The sequence below is a fragment of the Loxodonta africana genome, chromosome 8 (genome assembly GCF_030014295.1).
Source record: "Loxodonta africana isolate mLoxAfr1 chromosome 8, mLoxAfr1.hap2, whole genome shotgun sequence".
In the NCBI taxonomy this organism is placed as follows: domain Eukaryota; kingdom Metazoa; phylum Chordata; class Mammalia; order Proboscidea; family Elephantidae; genus Loxodonta; species Loxodonta africana.
The window spans coordinates 31,962,833-31,980,828 of record NC_087349.1 but is presented as its reverse complement, the minus strand read 5'-3'; the positions used below and the strand labels follow the sequence as shown (position 1 = coordinate 31,980,828).

The window sequence follows — 17,996 nt, the reverse complement described above, 5'->3', positions numbered from 1 at the left end:
ATAAGTTCTTATATCTAATGATTAGCACTTAATCATGAGTGAAAACCACAAGAAATATTGCTAGCAGAAACAAACCTACAAAGATTTCAGATACTGAAACTGTTCTAACAAGACTACACTACATGTTTACTATGATTAAATAAGTTTTCAATTTAAAGCCGGAAAATATTTTCAGGGAATGAGAAGCTATAAAAAATAACATTGCTAATTAAAAAAAAAAAATCAATCAAATTCTAGAAATTAAAAAAAAAACAAAAAACCCAAGAACTGAAATTACTGTTCACTTCAACTAAAGGTATGTTCCAATTCCAAGTTAATAACCAGATCTGAAAGTTATACCTAAACAGGGATCATATGAGATATGACAGGAGTATTGTGAACTGATTTGTTAATGTTAAAAATTGACCGATAGTTTTTCTACAAGTCTTTCTTATCTTTATTTGTTAAATACTGAGCAGCTACTCTATGAGTCTTGCCATTTCTCACACCTAGATCAGAGTTTCTCAACCTTGGCACTACTAACATCTTGGGATGGATAAGTCTTTGTTGTGGGGGACTGTCTGTACATTGTAGTGTATTTAGCAAAATTCTTGGTCTCTATCTACTAGATGTCAACAGCATCCCCTAGATGTGACAACCACAAAAAATCTCTCCAGACATTGCTAAATATCCCCTGGGAGGCAAAACAGACCTTGGTTGAGAACTACTGCACTAGACCAAAACCTCTGTGTCTCAAAAAAGATCTGGGAATTATCTAAAGCTGTCCAGTACCTTCCAAGGCTACTTCACGGGTGCCGTAAGTACTAAATTAGAAAAACCCTTGGTGACTAGCATAGTTATTTGTAGATATCAGGCACTAGGATCAATATTAAGGAGCTCTGGTGCCACAGCGGTTAAAGTGCTCAGCTGTTAACAGAAACGTTAGCGGTTCAAACCCACCAGCCACTCCAAGGGAGAACAATGTGGCCGTCTGCTTCCGTAAAGATTTATAGCCTTCGAAACCCTATGGGGCAGTTCTACCCCGTCCTATACGGTCACTATGAGTTGGGACTGACTTGATCGCAGTGGGTTTAGGATCAGTATTATTTGAATTAATGAATTATGAATGATAAGTCTACTCATGTTAGACCTATTTCTATTGAATGGGCTACTTCCTTCAATTTGAAGATTAAACAGAACAGAGAGAGAGATTTAATAGGAAGATGGAGCCAGACAAGAAACTCAACGTGATGAAAAAATCTGATTCATCTTTATTATTACTGACATTTCAATAGACTTAAGATACATTTTACTGCATGTCCCCTATCCATTGAGCTACAATTACATATACGGTATTATCTAGTTAACTGGTGAAGTCTTAGGAAGATGCAAACACTCCTATTTATTATTTCGGAATTCTTGGTATTTGTGTGAAACTCTTTATGTTACACAGAGAGAACACACACTGTGAGGCTCTACTGTTACAGCTCAATCATCATACTGAGTATATGGACCATAGGAAATAAGACAGCTTCTTGTCCTCCTTTACCTCTCACTCCAAATTTTTATGCCATTCCTGTAAAAATCAAAAGGTGAAAGACTGTCCTCCTTCCCACAGCCTTTATGACCTCTTTCCATTCATCAACTATTTGGTCAGTAAACACATATTATTCATTTTTTTTTTTTTAAAGGAATGTGCCATGCTACCAAATGCCTAGCTGGCTAATAGTCAAAGAAAAGTATCTCCACCACTTTGAAGGGACAGTAAAGTTCTCACCTACAAGCAACATTTGGATCAGCATTTCTTGAAAGCAGTAGCTCCACACACTTCAAGATCTGTTCCTGTGAGCCTCGAGCAGAACACGCAGTTATCAAAACAGTGTGCTTATCTACAGTGAATAGAAAGGTGAGGAAAAAACCCACACATCAAGGAGTGTATCTAATCGGCTTCTTTTACCATTTGAAACATTCTAAATCTTTATTGCACTCTTAAAATTCTACAGTCTATTCCCAAAGCTCTTACTCTTAGCAGTATACTGCCAGAATTCAAACACTGGTTGATTTAAATTTGCCTCCTGAGCTCATGTTCAGAAAACAATGATCTGTATCCCCTAGCTTCACTTCTTCAAACTCATTCCACAACTGACTGACATCTGGTTTATGCCCAAATCACTCTACTGAAACTGACCTAACTGCCACATCAGTTGGTTTCTTTTCAATGCTTTTCCTACTTGATCTCTCCGAACACACCGTTTCCTAAAATGCTTGTCTCAGCTCTTCCGGCATCAGTGGAGATCATGATGCCGTAAGAACTTCTGAAATAGGAACTAGGGAATTCAAAACAGGTCACAACAACCAAGGTTTAGATTCATGGTTCAATACTGATGGAGCAAAAAGATAAAGATTCTGCCACTTCTGCCACTAATAAACTGTGGCTCCAGTGCTGTCTTTATATCGCATTAGACCTAACTTATAGATATGAAACTAATACCTGCCCCCTCCTTACCTAAAGGGGCTATTATGGGATACAAAAAGATTTTATGTGAACATGCTGTGAAAAATATAAAGTGTTTTATAACTGTAACTGATTACAAAAACTCTGTTAGGATCAAGTCAATTCTGACTCACAGCAACCCTACGGTACAGAGTAGAACTACCCCATAGGATTACAAGGAGCAGCTGGTGGATGTGAACTGCCGACCTACTGGTTAGCAGCTGAGCTCTTAACCACTGCGCTACCAGAGCTCCAACTGATTACAAGGAAAAAAAAAAAAAACTACTAAAAACGTTAATTTTTTGAGCACAATATCTTATGTTTTCAAAAATTTCATTCCTTAGTATAGCCTTCAGGGGCTATATTTAGAATGACCTAACAAAAACAAAAACTTACAGCAGATTAAACATGAATCTGTCATTAAGGCAGAAATTTATGTTAATAGATAAATGAGAAAACAGAATAGAAATGATTTTACAAATATCTAATATGGATACAAAATTAATGCAAAAATTAATCCTAAAATAAAACCTACACATGAACTATAAATTAACTGCCTATTGGAAACATTAAAAATAAGTAATCAGTAATTGAACACGATTTACACACATACTCTTGTTCTTCAAAAGCATTAAACCAAAAAAAAAAACCAAACCCACTGCCGCTGAGTTGATTCCGACTTACAGCGACCCCACAGGACAGAATAGAACTGCCCCATAGAGTTTCCAAGGAGCGCCTGGTGGATTCGAGCTGCCGACCCTCTGGTTAGCAGCCGTAGCACTTAACCACTACGCCACCAGGGTTTCCTCAAAAGCATTACTGAGTGGAAATTATTTAAAAGCAAAGATAGGAACATATGGATTTAACAAACTGTCTTTGAAACAAGTACAAATGGCATTATAGTTTAGAGTTGAGCTTAATGTTCCAAAACCTGATTTTCAAGTAACTTTCCACAAAATTATCAACTTTTTCATATTTTCTTTCAATGAATTTTTTCTTTAAAATCATCAAAATCCCCTAACATGGAAACTGTTGTTAGTTGCCACTGAAGTCGACTCCAACTCATGGTAACCCCATGTGTGCAAGGAGAACTGTTCCACAGGGTTTTCCGGGCTGTGACCTTCTGGAAGCAGATAACCAGGCCTGTGTTCCAAGGCACCTCTGGGTGGGTTCGAACCACCAACCTTTTAGGCTAGTAGTTGAACACAGAACTTAAAGGTATATAATAACAAACAGAATATAGCTGGAATATACTTCTTTGAAGAAAAAAAGATTTTTTTGTCTATGACTTCTAATTTGATTTAGTATGTTATTTACAAAAAACTAATAGGAAGAATTTTTTTTAACTGCTTTAATTTTTTTCACTCTGTATAACAGCTGCTGGGGAATCAAGAAAACCATAGTACACATAATCGGTTAAGTTACCTCACACATCTTACCCTTCTCAAAGCTTGCATTAGCACCTCTGTCCAAAAGGACCCGAACCAGCTCTACATTGGCAACGCTAGCAGCATACATAAGGGGAGTCCATCCATATCGAAAGCTGGACTCTACACTGATGCCTGTCAACACAAAAACAAGCTCTTAACCCTGCCCCTCACAAAAAAAAAAAAAAAAAAATCAGGGTCATCATAATATGCTTAAAGTATTATGCATAATGACTGTTATGGATTGAATTGTTTTCCCCCCCAAAATATGTTGAAATCCTAGCCCCTGTACCTGTGAATGTGACCATGCTTGTGGAAACAGGGTTTTTCTTTTGTTATCAGTTAAGTTAAAGGAGGTCATAATGGAAAACGGTAGGTCCTAATACTAATCCCTTCTAAAACCAAAAATCCAAACTCAATACCACTGAGTTAATTTTAACTCATGGCAAACCCATGTTACAGAGCAGAACTGCTCCACAGGGTTTTCTTGGCTATAATCTTTATGGAAACAGACAGCCAGGCCTTTCTTCTGCAGTGGCATTGTTGCATTGGTTCGAACTGCCAACCTTCAGGTTAGCTGACTCACTGCCGTCAAGTTGATCCTCATTCACAGCGAACCTACAGGACAGAGTAAAACTGCCCCATAGGGTTTCCAAGGCCAGAATCTTTACAGAAGCCAACTGCCACATCTTTCTTCTGTGGAGCAGCCGGTGGGTTCAAACCTTCCCTATGCAAAACTTATTCATGGGGGTCTGGCAAACCATGAAGTTAAAAGGATCAGGGTGAGATTATAAAAACTGTTAAGAAACGTAGACTGTACTGTGTGATCAAGGGAGTGATATTATTATATCTGTGTTATGAAGACAATGAAGGTACCACTGTTGAGAGTGGCACAGGAGGTTGGGAGACCACTTATGAGTGGGAACAAAAGTATCTTTCTACTTATACCTATACACTTAAAGTGGCTTTTAAAAGTGAGCCACTTTTAATTTTTTTTTCCATTAAAAACAAATTTTAAAAGGTTGACTAAATACCAATTTACCAGTAGGCTCTGTTCAAAAGGCTGGAAAACCCAGTGTTTGCCCATCAATTTTACCAGGTCCTAATCTTTTAAGACCCTCCAAAAACTACATTGTACCTATTTCCACTACTCCCAAGACAACTCTCTTGTTTTTCTAAAACAAATGTCTGCCTAATCCACCCCATCCAACATTATGTACACTCCTGTATATGTTCATACCAGGTATTCAGAACCTATTCAAATTTCAGTCTTCAATTACAAACTCATGTTTCATTGTTCCCAAAGTCACATAGATCCTTCTCACATGTTACCAGAGTAAAAGCTAACAAACAATCCTTAAAGAACATATAATACTACCAAAAACAAAACCAGTTGCTCAGTGGATTCCAACTAAGGACAACCCCTTTTGTTGCAGCCTGGAACTGCACTTCATAGGGTTTTTAAGACTGTGACTCTTCTGAAGCATAGCACCAGGCCTTTCTTACAAGGCACCTCCTGGGTGGGTTGGAACTGTCAACCTTTCAGTTAAGTCAACTGTCTGCACCACCCAGGCACTCCATAATAATATCATAACCAAGTAAATGCTGAGAAAAGCAAGAATTATGCAGCTGATGGAGAATGGCAGAACAGGCTTCTGGAAGGAGGTGGCAGAACTGATGGAAGGTAATCAGGGTGGCATTCTAAATTTGAGAGTAGATGGAGAAAATAAAACAGACAAAAGCTCAGAATCAAGAATAAGTAAGATATATGGGACACCTGATACATGCTTCCATTAGAAAAACAACATAAACCTATTAAAATAAGGAACTCTTGTGAACTTAGAAAACTGCGTTCAGTTGAAACTAATGTCCTTTATCTCTCACCAGAATCTAGGAGCTCCTCGACCAACGAAATATCTCCTGTGGTCAATGCTTTCTTAAATATTTCATTCTTTTCTTCAGTGGGTAACGGACTCGTTAATTTCTAAAGAAATAGAAAGTTTAAAAGCAATTCTTGTTACATGTATTTTCATTTGCACTGCATCAGAAAACAATAATGTTTGGTACGTGATTTCGTTGTTGTTGCTAACATACCAAGTGCGTAAAGAATGATCTTTAAAGGAAGGAGGAATGACGGGGTCCAAACCCCGCGGAAGAGCTCCATGGAAGACCTAAGCCTTCCCTCTCCGGGCAGGCGAGGCCTGGAAACGCCAGCTCCACTTCCCCTCGACCACCATAACAATGGGACAGGACGGAAACGTGCTTGCATAGGGAACGCGCGTTTGATCTAACACACTTCGGGAAGGTGAGGAAAATTCTGCGTGTTTGCTTGGGGCCCAAAGGCTCCTTATTTCCCCTGGGAAAAGGTTTGGGCAACACCGGGGAGGAAGTAAGAGTTTTCACATGGGCCTCGCCTTCGAGGTCCAAGGCAGGTTGCTACCAGGTGTGGCCCAGTCAAGGCTGCCTGCACTACCTGAGATGCCCGGTCGAGATAGCCAATCTCCCAGCCGTCATCCTCGCTCTCGCTACTCTCGCCTCCTCCGGCCACCGGCAATCCGCGTTGAACGGCCGCAGCCATACCTGCTGGCCTCTCCACAGCGCACTGCGCCGCGCCAGAGCGTCGGCGCACGGCGGCACGTAGGGCTGGGCGGGAAGGCGCGACGTGCGAACGCTGGGGCCTTGGTGCCTGCTGCGCAGGCGCGTGCGCCGTACGCCGCTGTCACCTCGCACCCTCCGCCCAAATCCTGGGCGTGGCTAGCGGGGCAGGCGCTTCTCGAGATTCCAGCCTACTGGCTGCCTTTTCCAGCTTCCTTCAGGGGCTTATTCTTTCGGGGTATTTGCTTGACGAAGTTTTTTCTCTGCAAGGAATGCGCCACTTGTGGTAAGAACAGAATAGAATTTGATGTCTGTTAAGAGTTTGGTTGCTAACCAAAAGGTCTGCAGTTCAAATACACCAGCCGCTCCTTGGAAACCCTATGGGGCGGTTCTACTCTGTCCTATAGGGTCTCTATGAGTATTTGGTTTAAAACTAGACTCTATCGCCTTTCTGTTAAGTCCTCTATCAAACATGTTTCACCCTGGAGAGGGACTGCTACTGGGCAGAATACATCGTAAAGAGCGCCATCTATATACGTTCAAGAAACCATCACTGGAAGCCGCCGAGTCAATTCAGACTCATAGTGGCCGTATAGGACAGAGTAGAACTGCCCCATAGGGTTTCCAAGGCCGTAAATCGTTTACGGAAGCCGACTGCCACATCCTTCTCCAGCAGAGTGGCTGGTGGGTTCGAACCACCGAACCTTTAGTTACCAGCTTAGCGCTTTAACCACTGTGCCACCAGTGCCCCTGGAACCAACAAAACCAATACCAAACCGAGTACCGTCGAGTCGATTCCCACTCATGGCGACCCTATAGGACAAAGTAGAAACTGCCCCATAGAGTTTCCAAGGAATGCCTGGCAGATTCAAACTGCCGACCCTTTGGTTAGCAGCCATAGCACTTAACCACTACGCCACCAGGGTTTGGAACCAATAAGGGGGACAGGAAATTAGTGATCAGAATGGGAGCGAGAGAAAACAATGTCACAAAGAATTCTTGCTTTGAATGCCACTTACTCTTAGATCTCGGTTTATATTTAGAAACTACAGGCCATCAAAACGCTTTCCTTCCAGGAAGTATAGACTTAAATTAGAGGACAAAGTCAGTTATAAAATGGCTAAAATGGGTAATAGATGTACACAAATGTTCATAGCAACATTACTCATAATAGCCAAAAAGTGGAAACAACTCAAATGTCCATCAATTAATGAATGGTTAAATAATACATGGGATATAAAAAAAAAAAAATTTTTTTTTTTTTTTTTTTTATATCCGTACCAGAAACCCCGGTGGTGTAGTAGTTAAGTGCTATGGCTGGTGACAAAAAGGTCAGCAGTTGGAATCCACCAGGCGCTCCTCGGAAATTCTATGGGGCAGTTCTACTCTGTCCTGTAGGGTCACTATGAGTTGGAATTGGCTCCACAGCGTCATGTATACATAGCCATACCACACGTATCATTCGGCCTGTTTTCAATGTTCATCATGTTGGAGCATGTATCAGTACTTCATTCCTCTGTGTGCTGTGTAATGTGTACTATTGATTTCAGAGGGTGATTTTTAGGAAGTAGCAGGACCCATTAGAAGGTTACTGTATTTGTAACCCAGAGAAGTGGTAGGAAAAATTGAGAGATGATGCATTTCAAAATTTATTGTGAATGCTAATCAGTAGGACTTGGTGATTGCTGTAAATGATGGCGAGGAAAGAGGAGTCAAAGTTGATGTGACAAGGAACACACAGATGGAGGAAGAGGTTTTGAGGAAACAGAGATAAGTTCTGTCCTGCAAATACAGGTATGCACCACATAACAACCATTTAGGCAACATCAGACCACATAAACATCTGTGGTACCAAGAGGTTATAATAGAGTTCAGAAATCCAGATAGGGACTGGGATATAAGAGACATAAGTAAACATAGCAAACACAACGGTTTCCTGCACGCAACCCATGTATCTCATGTCTCTTGTACCATACAAAGTGATTGTGCCAAGAGGCATATAATGATACAGTACATATATACAGGCAGTCCCCAGATTATGAATGAGTTCCACTCCTAAATCTGTCTTAAAATTGGCTTGGTACATAATCAGGACAGTAAGATATAGTTTGTATCTAACATCAGTCAAACATTCGCCTTAGTACATAGTGTACCCCTCTATGCACAAAAAAAACATTAAAGAAACACTTGCAGATACACTAAAACATCTTTAACAAGTTGTTGTTGTCAGTTCCAGCTCATAGCAACCCTATGTACAATGGAACAAAACACTGCCCATTCCTGCAGCATCCTCACAATTGTGATGCTTGAGCCCATTGTTGCAACTACTATGTCAATCCATCTCATTGAGGGCCTTCCTCTTTTTTCACTGACCCTCTACTTTACCAAGCATGGTGTCTGTCATGGATTGAACTGTGTCCCCCCCAAAATATGTCAATTTGTCTAGGCCATGATTCCCAGTATTGTGTGATTGTTCACCATTTTGTCATCTGATGTGATTTTCCTATGTGTTGTGAATCCTACCTCTATGTTGTAGTGTTTCTGTTATAGCAGCACTAGGTAGCTAAAACAACGTCCTTCTCTAGGGGCTGGTCCCTCCTGATAACATGTCCAAAGTATGTGAGATGAAGTCTTGCCACCCTTGCTTCTAAGGAACATTTCGGCTGTACTTCTTCTAAGACACATTTATTTGTTCTTCTGGCTGTCCACAATATATTCAATATTCTTCTCCAACTGCATAATTAAAAGGCATCAATTCTTTGCTTATGTTTCTTATTCACTGTCCAGCTTTTGCATGCATATGAGGGGATTGAAAACATCATGGCTTGGATCAGGTGCGCTTTAGTCATTAAAGTGACATCTTTGCTTTTTAACACTTTAAACAGGTCTTTTTTTTGCAGCAGATTTGCCCAATGCAATGCATTGTTTGATTTCTTGACTGTTGCTATCATGGGTGTTGATTATGGACCCAAATAAATTGAAATCCTTAACAACTTCATTATATCCATTTATCATGATGTTGCTTATTGGTCCAATTGTGAGGATTTTTGTTTTCTTTATGTTGAGGCATAATCCATACTGAAAGCTGTAGTGTTTGATTTTCATCAGTAAGTGTTTCAAGTCCTCTTCACTGTCAGCAAGCAAGGTTGTGTCATCTGCATATCACAGATTGTTACTGAGTCTTCCTCCAATCCCGATGCCCTATTCTTCCTTACATAGTCCAGCTTCTCGGATGATTTGCTCAGCATATGTATTGAATAAATATGGTGAAATGTACAATCCTGATGTATACCTTTCCTGACTTTAAACCATGCAACATCCCGTTGCTCTATTTGAACAGCTGCCTCTTGGCCTATGCACAGGTTCCTCATGAGCACAATTAAGTGTTCTGGAATTCCATTCTTTGCAATATTATCCATAATTTGTTAGTCTCCACACAGTCGAATGCCTTTGCACAGTCAATAAAACACAGGTAAACAGCTTTCTGGTATTCTCTGCTTTCAGCCAAGAGCCATTTGACATTAGCAATGATATCCATGTTCTGTGTCCTCTTCTGAATCTGGCTTGAATTTCTGGCAGTTCCCTGTCAATGTACTTCTGCAACCACTCTTGAATGATCTTAGCAATATTTTACTTGTGTGTGATATTAACGATAAACTAAACCCCACGCTGTCAAGTTGATTCTGACTCATAGTGACCCTATAGGACAAAGTAGAACTGCCCCATAGAGTTTCCAAGGAGCACCTGGTGGATTAGAACTGCCGACCCTTTGGTTAGCAGCCGTAGCACTTAACCAGTAAGCCACCAGGATTTTGTTTGATAATTTCCACATTCGGTTAGATCACCTTTCTTTGGAATGACCACAAATATGCATCTCTTTCAGTTGGTCGGCCAGGTAACTATCTTCCAAATTTCTTGGCATAGACAAGTGAGCACTTCCAGTGCTGCATCGATTTGTTTAAACATACAATTGATATTCTGTCCATTCCTGGAGGCTTGTTTTTCTCTAATCCCTTCAGTATAGCTTGGACGTCTTCCTTCAGTACCATCAGTTCTTGATCATATGCTACCTCCTGAAATTAGTGAACATCGACCAGTTCTTTTTGGTACAGTGACTCCATGTATTCCTTCCATCTTCTTTTGATGCTTCCTGTGTCATTTAATATTTTTCCCACAGAATACTTCAATATTGCAACTCCAGGCTTGAATTTTTCTTCAGTTCTTTCAGCCTGAGAAATGCTGAGCATGTTCTTCTCTTTTGGTTTTCTAGCACTGGGTCTCTTTGCATGTGTCATTATAATACTTTGCTTTGTTTTCTCAAGCTGCCCTTTGAAATCTTCTTTTCATCTCTTTTACTTCATCATTTCTTCCTTTTGCTTTAGCTACTCGATGTTCAAAAGCAAGTTTCAAAGTCTCTTCTCACGTCCATTTTGGTCTTTTCTTTCTTTCCTGTCTTTTCAATGACCTCTCTTATCTTCAGGTATGATGTCCTTGATGTCATTCCACAACTCATCTGGTCTTTGGTCTTTAGTGTTCAATGCATCAAATCTATTTTTGAGATGGTCTCTAAATTCAGGTGGGATATACTCAATGTCATACTTTGGTTCTCATGGACTTGTTCTAATTTTCTTCAGGTTCAACTTGAATATGAGCAACTGATGATCTGTTCTGCATTTCACCCCTGGCCTTGTTCTGACTGATGATGTCGAGCTTTTCCATTGTCTCTGTCCACAGACGTAGTCAATTTGATTCCTGTGTATTCCAGCTCATGAGGTCCATGTGTATAGTTGCCATTTATGTTGTTGAAAAAAGATATTTGCAATGGAGAAGCGGTTGGGCTTACAAAATTCTATCATCCAATCTCTGGCATTGTTTCTATCACCAAAGCCATATTTTCCAATACCAATCCTTCTTCTTTGTTTTCAACTTTTGAATTCCAATCACCAGTAATTATCAATGCATCTTGATTGCATGTTTGATCTCTTTCAGGCTGCAAAGGCTAGTAAAAATTTTCAGTTTCTTCATCTTTGGCCTTAGTGGTTGATGTGTAAATTTGAATAACAGTCTTATTAACTGTTCTTCCTTGTAGATGTATGGATATTATCCTATCTCTGACAGTGTTGTACTTCAGATAGACCTTGAAATGTTCTTTTGGATGATGAATGCTATGCCATTCCTCTTCAATTTGTCATTCCCAGTATAGTAGACCATACAATTGTCCCATTCAAATGGCCAATACCAGTCCATTTTAGCTCACTATTGACTAGGATATTGATCTTCATGCATTCCACTTCATTTTTCACATTTTTCAATTTTACTAGTTTCATACTTTGTACATTCCACATTCCTATGATTAATGGATGTTTGCAGCTGTTTCTTCTCAGTTTGAGTCATGCCACATCAGCAAATGAAGGTCCCAAAAGCTTGACTCCACCCACATCATTAAGGTCAACTCTCTTTTGAGGAGACAACTCTTCCCCAGTCTTATTTTGAGTGTCTTCCAACCTGGGCTACTCATCTTCCTGCACTATATTAGACAATGTTCAGCTGCTGTTCATGAGGTTTTCATTGACCAGTTTTTTCAGAAGTAGACCACCAGGTCCTTCTTCCTAGCCTGCCTTAGTCTGGATGCTCTGCTGAAACCTGTCCACCATGGGTAACCCTGCCGGTGTTTGAAATACGGTGGGATAGCTTCCGACATCACAGCAACACACAAGCTACCACAGTATGACAAACTAACAGAAGCGTGGAGATCTTTAACATAGTAACACTAATAATAATAATAATAATGTTTGATGTGCATTGCAAAGCAATGCCCATTTACTATTACGAACCATTGTATGTACCTCAAATTTTTAATATAATAGGCTTTACGGGGGTTGGTTCATAACTATGTGTTGTACATAAGTTGGACACTCGTAACCCAACGACTGCTAGTAACCTATAATATATATGGTGTTGTTGCAACATCCAAATCACATAATGTTCTATTTCACAGAATCATCTTGGACGGTAAGTGATGCATGACTGTAGAATCTGAAATGCCTGAGGAACATCCTTGTACACATATGATCTGAAGCTTCCTGAGGCCCGGGCTATTGGTTAAGCTTTAGAAATTATCTTCCTGAGAGGTAGCAATGAACATGTTAAAGTGATGAAATTGCCAAGGGAGAAGGGATAGGCTGAGGAGATCAGAACACCAGGAACACTTAGGGACCAGCTATTCATTTAGGGAGCCATCTACAAAAAGGACAACAAAGGAGCCTGAGAAATAGTGATCAAACAAGCAGGAGAACTAGGGGAGATCAATGCCTCTGTTAAACCAAAAATCATACTAAGCTGGTACTAGGAATTGATTGAAGTTTATTCAGTATACGATTTGCAAATCAGGGTAACGTTTCAACTATTGTCCTTTGTGTAGTTGTGTGCCATCAAGTTCATTCTGACTTATAGCCACTTTATATGACAGAGTTGAACTTCCACATAGGGTTTCCTAGGCTGTGATCTTTAGGGGAGCAGATTGTCAGGTCTTTTCTCCCATGGAGCTGTTGGTGGGTTTGAATCACTGACCTTTTGGTTAGCAGGTGAGTACCCTAGGGAGTAAAAAATGTTGCAAAGAAGAAAGAACTTCCAAAAGTTTCAATAGCCCATCCTATCACTAACAAAGGTGGTGCAGTGTTTAAGAGCTATGGCTGCTAATCAAATAGATTGGAAGTTGGAATCCACCAGCTACTCCTTGGAAACCCCATGGGGCAGTTCTACTCTGTCCTATAAGGTCTCTATGAGTTGGAATCTACTCAATGGCAATAGGTGTGGTTTTTGGTTTTGGTGGTCCCTGACTTATGACAGGTTTCTGTTCTGAGGACTCCACCATGAGTTGGTTCTGACATAGTCAAATACCTCACTTTTATTTTTTTTTTAGTTTTCATTATTATTGTCTTTTATTATCAGCATCTTTATGAATCCAATCTTTATTTGACTTTGGGGGTTGGCATGAGAATGATAACATCAGCAAATTACCTACTGCCACACTGTATGTAGTACGTATTACTAATGATAAGATGGACAAAAGAAACTCACACTATTAAGTGTGGTTTGTCGTAACTTGAATACGTGATAAGTTGGGGACTTCCTGTAATTATACATTTCCTTGGAAAAGGGGCTGGGGATAGAATTAATAAAACAAGTTGTGGTCTTGAATTCCATATAGCATTGTCTTGAAGAACAATTAAAATAATTACTGGTTTACCCTAAAACATAGCTCCTAGTGTGACCTCTGAAGTTTCAGTTGAAACTGCACATAGATAATTCCTTTAAAATTTTTAATTCTTTTAAAATCCAGAAATTTGGATTCTGGGAGAATCAAAACTCCATTTCATACCTCAAAAATCTGGCACTGAATTGTAGTACAAGGTAACAATAATGACAGTAGTGGTAACAGCAACAATAGCAATCAATAATGAATTCATCTTACAGTGTCACCTATATGCCAGTCACTGTTCTAAGGGTTTTAATATTTAATACTCACATAGTACTTAATACCCACAAAGCCTTATGGAGGTAAATAACCAAAACACGGTTGTTATCAAGTCAGCTCTGACTCATGGCAACCCACTATGCTAATTTTGCATAAGGGGAAACTGAGGAACAGAGTAATAAAGTCACTTGTTCAAAGTCAGTGAGCAGCAGGGCTGGAATTCAAACAAAGAAAGCAGGTGCCTCTGAAGTCCATGATTTTGGTCATTACTACCTGTTATGGACTGAATTGTGCCTCTCCCAACCCCCAAATATTTTGAAGTCCTAACCAGAGGCATAGTGAGAGGGTGGTAGAGGGGAGCACTTGCTCCCAGGCACAAGTCCAAGGAGGCATCAGACAAGGTGCGGCATGATTGTCTGAGGAACCACAAATGTGAAAGGCACCTGAAGAGGAGGGGAAGGTGTTTCTGCTGACAGAAGCTGCTATTAACATGTATTCATCTGGAATTTGGAGGGGGCATGCAATTTAGAGATTGCCCCTGGGTGCTGGAACGGGGTGGGGGCTGCAATTTAGAGCTTGCCCCTGGACACTTCTTACTGAGACCAGCAGTCTACTCACCATCTTGAATAGGCAAAGGGCTGTGCCTGCCAACTTCTGTGATATAGGAACTAACTCCCTGTCTTTAAGCTGTCTCCTTATTTAGGTGTGCTTCCTGTTTCTGGATAAGCTGAGGAAAACAAGAGACTGGGGTGGCAGGACCAGCTGAAACTGGCCAGAACTAGATCTGGCCTGCCTGACATGCACAGAACCATTGACCCCCTGTCCTCTGGGTGACCCCGGAACTCTTCTCCCACTGGACAGAGCCAATCGTTAGTGGCCCAAGATTGGGCGAAAGCTTGCGAGGGGTCGAAGCCTAACATCCAGTTTGAGAGCCCACCCTCCCCCCCGACCCTTTTCAGGCTAAGCACGTACAGAAAGGCCAGACTGCACGGAAACATCTTTTTGGGCCAGACCAGTCAGCGAGCTGGCCCCACCTTGAGGCATTCCTAAAGACCCCAGACCTGATTTACTTCACTCATATAAACCCCTTGGGCTATCGTTCTGGGGGCGATCCTGACTAGGCAAGTTCCTGTGTGCTCCTTTGCTTGGCCAACCAAATAAAGCTTCTTCTTTCTCCTTCACTTCTTTTGTGTCTCTGTGGACTCACCAAGCTGACCTGGAACATTACCCTCACTAAGCCTCTGGTCCTAACCCCTGGTACCTATGAACAGCATGACCTTGTTTGGAAATAGGGTCTTTGAAGATGTTGTCAATTTAATTAACATGAGATCATACTGGAGTAGGGTGGGTCCTAATCACATCTGAATGGTGTGAGAACAGACTAGAGGGGAAGATGGCCAAGGAAAGATGCATCCACAAACCAAGGGATGCCTGGGAGAGACAAGAAAAGATCTTTCCCTAGAGACTCGGAGGTTGCATTGCCCAGTCAAGGCATTAATTTGGAATTTTAGCCTCAGGTATGATGGCACAGTGGTTAAGGGGTATGGCTCCTAACCAAAAGGTCAGAAGTTCAAATCTACCAGGCTCTCCTTTGAAACCCTAGGAGGGAGTTCTACTCTGTCCTATAGAATCTCTATGAGTTGGAATTGACTCGATGGCATCAGATCAAGTCAGCTTCAGATATAACTTGGAATGTAGAATGTCCACAAAAGCGCTTCCTTCCTAGAATACTTGTTTCTTCCAGGTGTTTCGCTACCACACCGTTAGGTAGATTTTGTCATCTGACTAGTAAACCACACTCAGAGTAAACCATGACTCAGGTACAAGTAAATCACAAGCTTAATTCCTAGCTAGATAAGAGATCAGTAGTTTGGTTTTATCTGAAGAAATGTGAGAATTCCCCCAGAGTGACTTCCTTGAGTGGATCAGAAAGCCACCTACCCACTGCTTTAATGACTGCAGTGTTCTGCTTGGTTCACTGATGACAGGAGAGCAGTAAAAAAAGAGGGCAAGAAACCAGGTGCATCCGAGAAATAAATATGACTCAAATGTAAGCTCTCCCCGGTTCCTGGATTTTTTTTTTTTAAACTTCCAAGCTTTAAGTCAAACATTAGTAATGATTAGCTAATACAGTTCATTTTACCATTCTGGGATGATTATGCTGCATTTCGTAGGGAACTTGTTTTAAATGTAATAAATGTTATCACATTTTTATAATTCCTGCTTATTTTCTATAGTACCATAGGGGATATTACCTTTAATAACTTGAAAAAGTCCTGTTGGTACTATTATTTATCATCATTTTGCAAATGAGGAACTAAGACACAGAGAAATTAAGAAATTTGACCAGTGGTAGAACTAGGAGTCAATTCAGGTGTACTACCTCCGAAGTTCACCCTTTTCTTAGCCACTCCACTATTTTCTGGAAATAAAGCCATAGACAGATGTGACATTACGCTTTCTTGTGTGAGTGATTTTTCACATAATTTTCTAATGTTCTCATGTATGATACATTATTTATTATAGATAATTACCTAATGAAACAATTAAATTAGTTTGCTATTGCTCTTATGCACGCCTATTAAATGAATAATACCGTATTTTCACAAATAATGGGCTCACACATATAAAATGCAGCATGGATTGCTTACAAAAATAGTGAAGGGGGTTGCATGGTTGGCAAAAAAAACATATAAGACATGCATTATTTGTGTAAAAATATGGTAATAAACAACATGGTTAACAACTTAAATTTATAAAGTTACTCTTTCAAATAATTCTAAGTATCTTTATACATGTTTTCATACCTGTGATTTCCTTATGAGTCCTGTGAGAGAAAGACTGAGGTAGATGTAGTTATTTCATGGGATAACTGTGAATAGTAGCTCAAGATTGTGTCAAAAAGATATGGACCAAAACCCAGATTAAAATACCCCCCAAAACCAAACCCATTGCCATCGAGTCGATTCCAACTCACAGTGACCCTAACTGCCCCATAGAGTTTTCAAGGAGCGTCTGGTGGATTTGAACTGCTGACTTTTTGGTTAGCAGCTGTAGCATATAACCACTACACCACCAAAGTTTCCACCAGATTAACACAGAGCCAGGCTATTCTTGAAATGAAATGGAACGCACAAACATCAATATCCTAGGCATTGGTGAGCTGAAAAGAACCAGTATCAGCCATTTTGAATCTGAAAATTGTATGGTCTACTATGCTGGGAGTGATGAATTGAAAAGGAATGGCATTGCATTCATCCTCAAAAAGAACATTTCAGTATCTGTCCTGAAGTACAAAGCTTTCAGTGATAGGATAATATCCATACTCCTACAAGGAAGACGGTACAAGGAAGACCAGTTAATACTCATGACTGTTATTCAAATTTGCATACCAACCACTAAGGCCAAAGATGAAGAAATTGAAGATTTTTATCAACTTCTTCAGTCTGAAATTGATTGAATATATAATTAGGATGCACTGATAATTACTGGTGGTCAGAATGTGAAAGTTGGGAACAAAGAAGGATCAGTAGTTGGAAATTTTGCCTTGGTGATAGAAACGATGCCGGAGATCACATGTTAGAATTTTGCAAGACCAATGACATCATCATTGCAAATAACTTTTTTCAAACAACATAAATGGTGACTACACATGTGGACTTCACCAGATGGAATACCCAAAAATCAAATCAACTACATCTGTAGAAACAGATGATAGAAAAACTCAATACCATCAGTTAGAACAAGGCAAGGGCCTGACTGCAGAATAGACCATTAATTGCTCATATGCAAGTTGAAGTTGAGGAAGATTAGAACAAGTCCATGAAAGCCAAAGTATGACCTTGAGTATATTCCACCTGAATTTAGAGACCGTCTCAAGAATAGTTGTGACACATTGAACACTAATGACTGAAGATCAGACATGTTGTGGAATGACATCAAGGACATCATACATAACGAAAGCAACCCATTAACCACTGCTGTCATTAAAAAGACAGCAAAGAAAGAAAAGACCAAAATAGAC

At 40.2% G+C, this 17,996-nt stretch overlaps 1 protein-coding gene across 1 annotated transcript in view; it reads right to left on the bottom strand.

The window, feature by feature from the left end:
- The window catches only part of ASZ1 (ankyrin repeat, SAM and basic leucine zipper domain containing 1), a 79,269-nt gene extending 72,755 nt beyond the window's left edge, over positions 1-6,514 (bottom strand). The window contains exons 1-4 of the mRNA XM_003407233.4: positions 6,374-6,514; positions 5,785-5,884; positions 3,913-4,035; positions 1,757-1,868 (exon numbers count right to left, since the gene is read on the bottom strand). Of these exons, the coding sequence (XP_003407281.2) occupies positions 1,757-1,868; positions 3,913-4,035; positions 5,785-5,884; positions 6,374-6,478 (440 nt within the window). The 5' untranslated portion in view covers positions 6,479-6,514. The remainder of the gene's footprint in view (positions 1-1,756; positions 1,869-3,912; positions 4,036-5,784; positions 5,885-6,373) is intronic.
- Between the last annotated feature and the right edge of the window lie 11,482 nt (positions 6,515-17,996).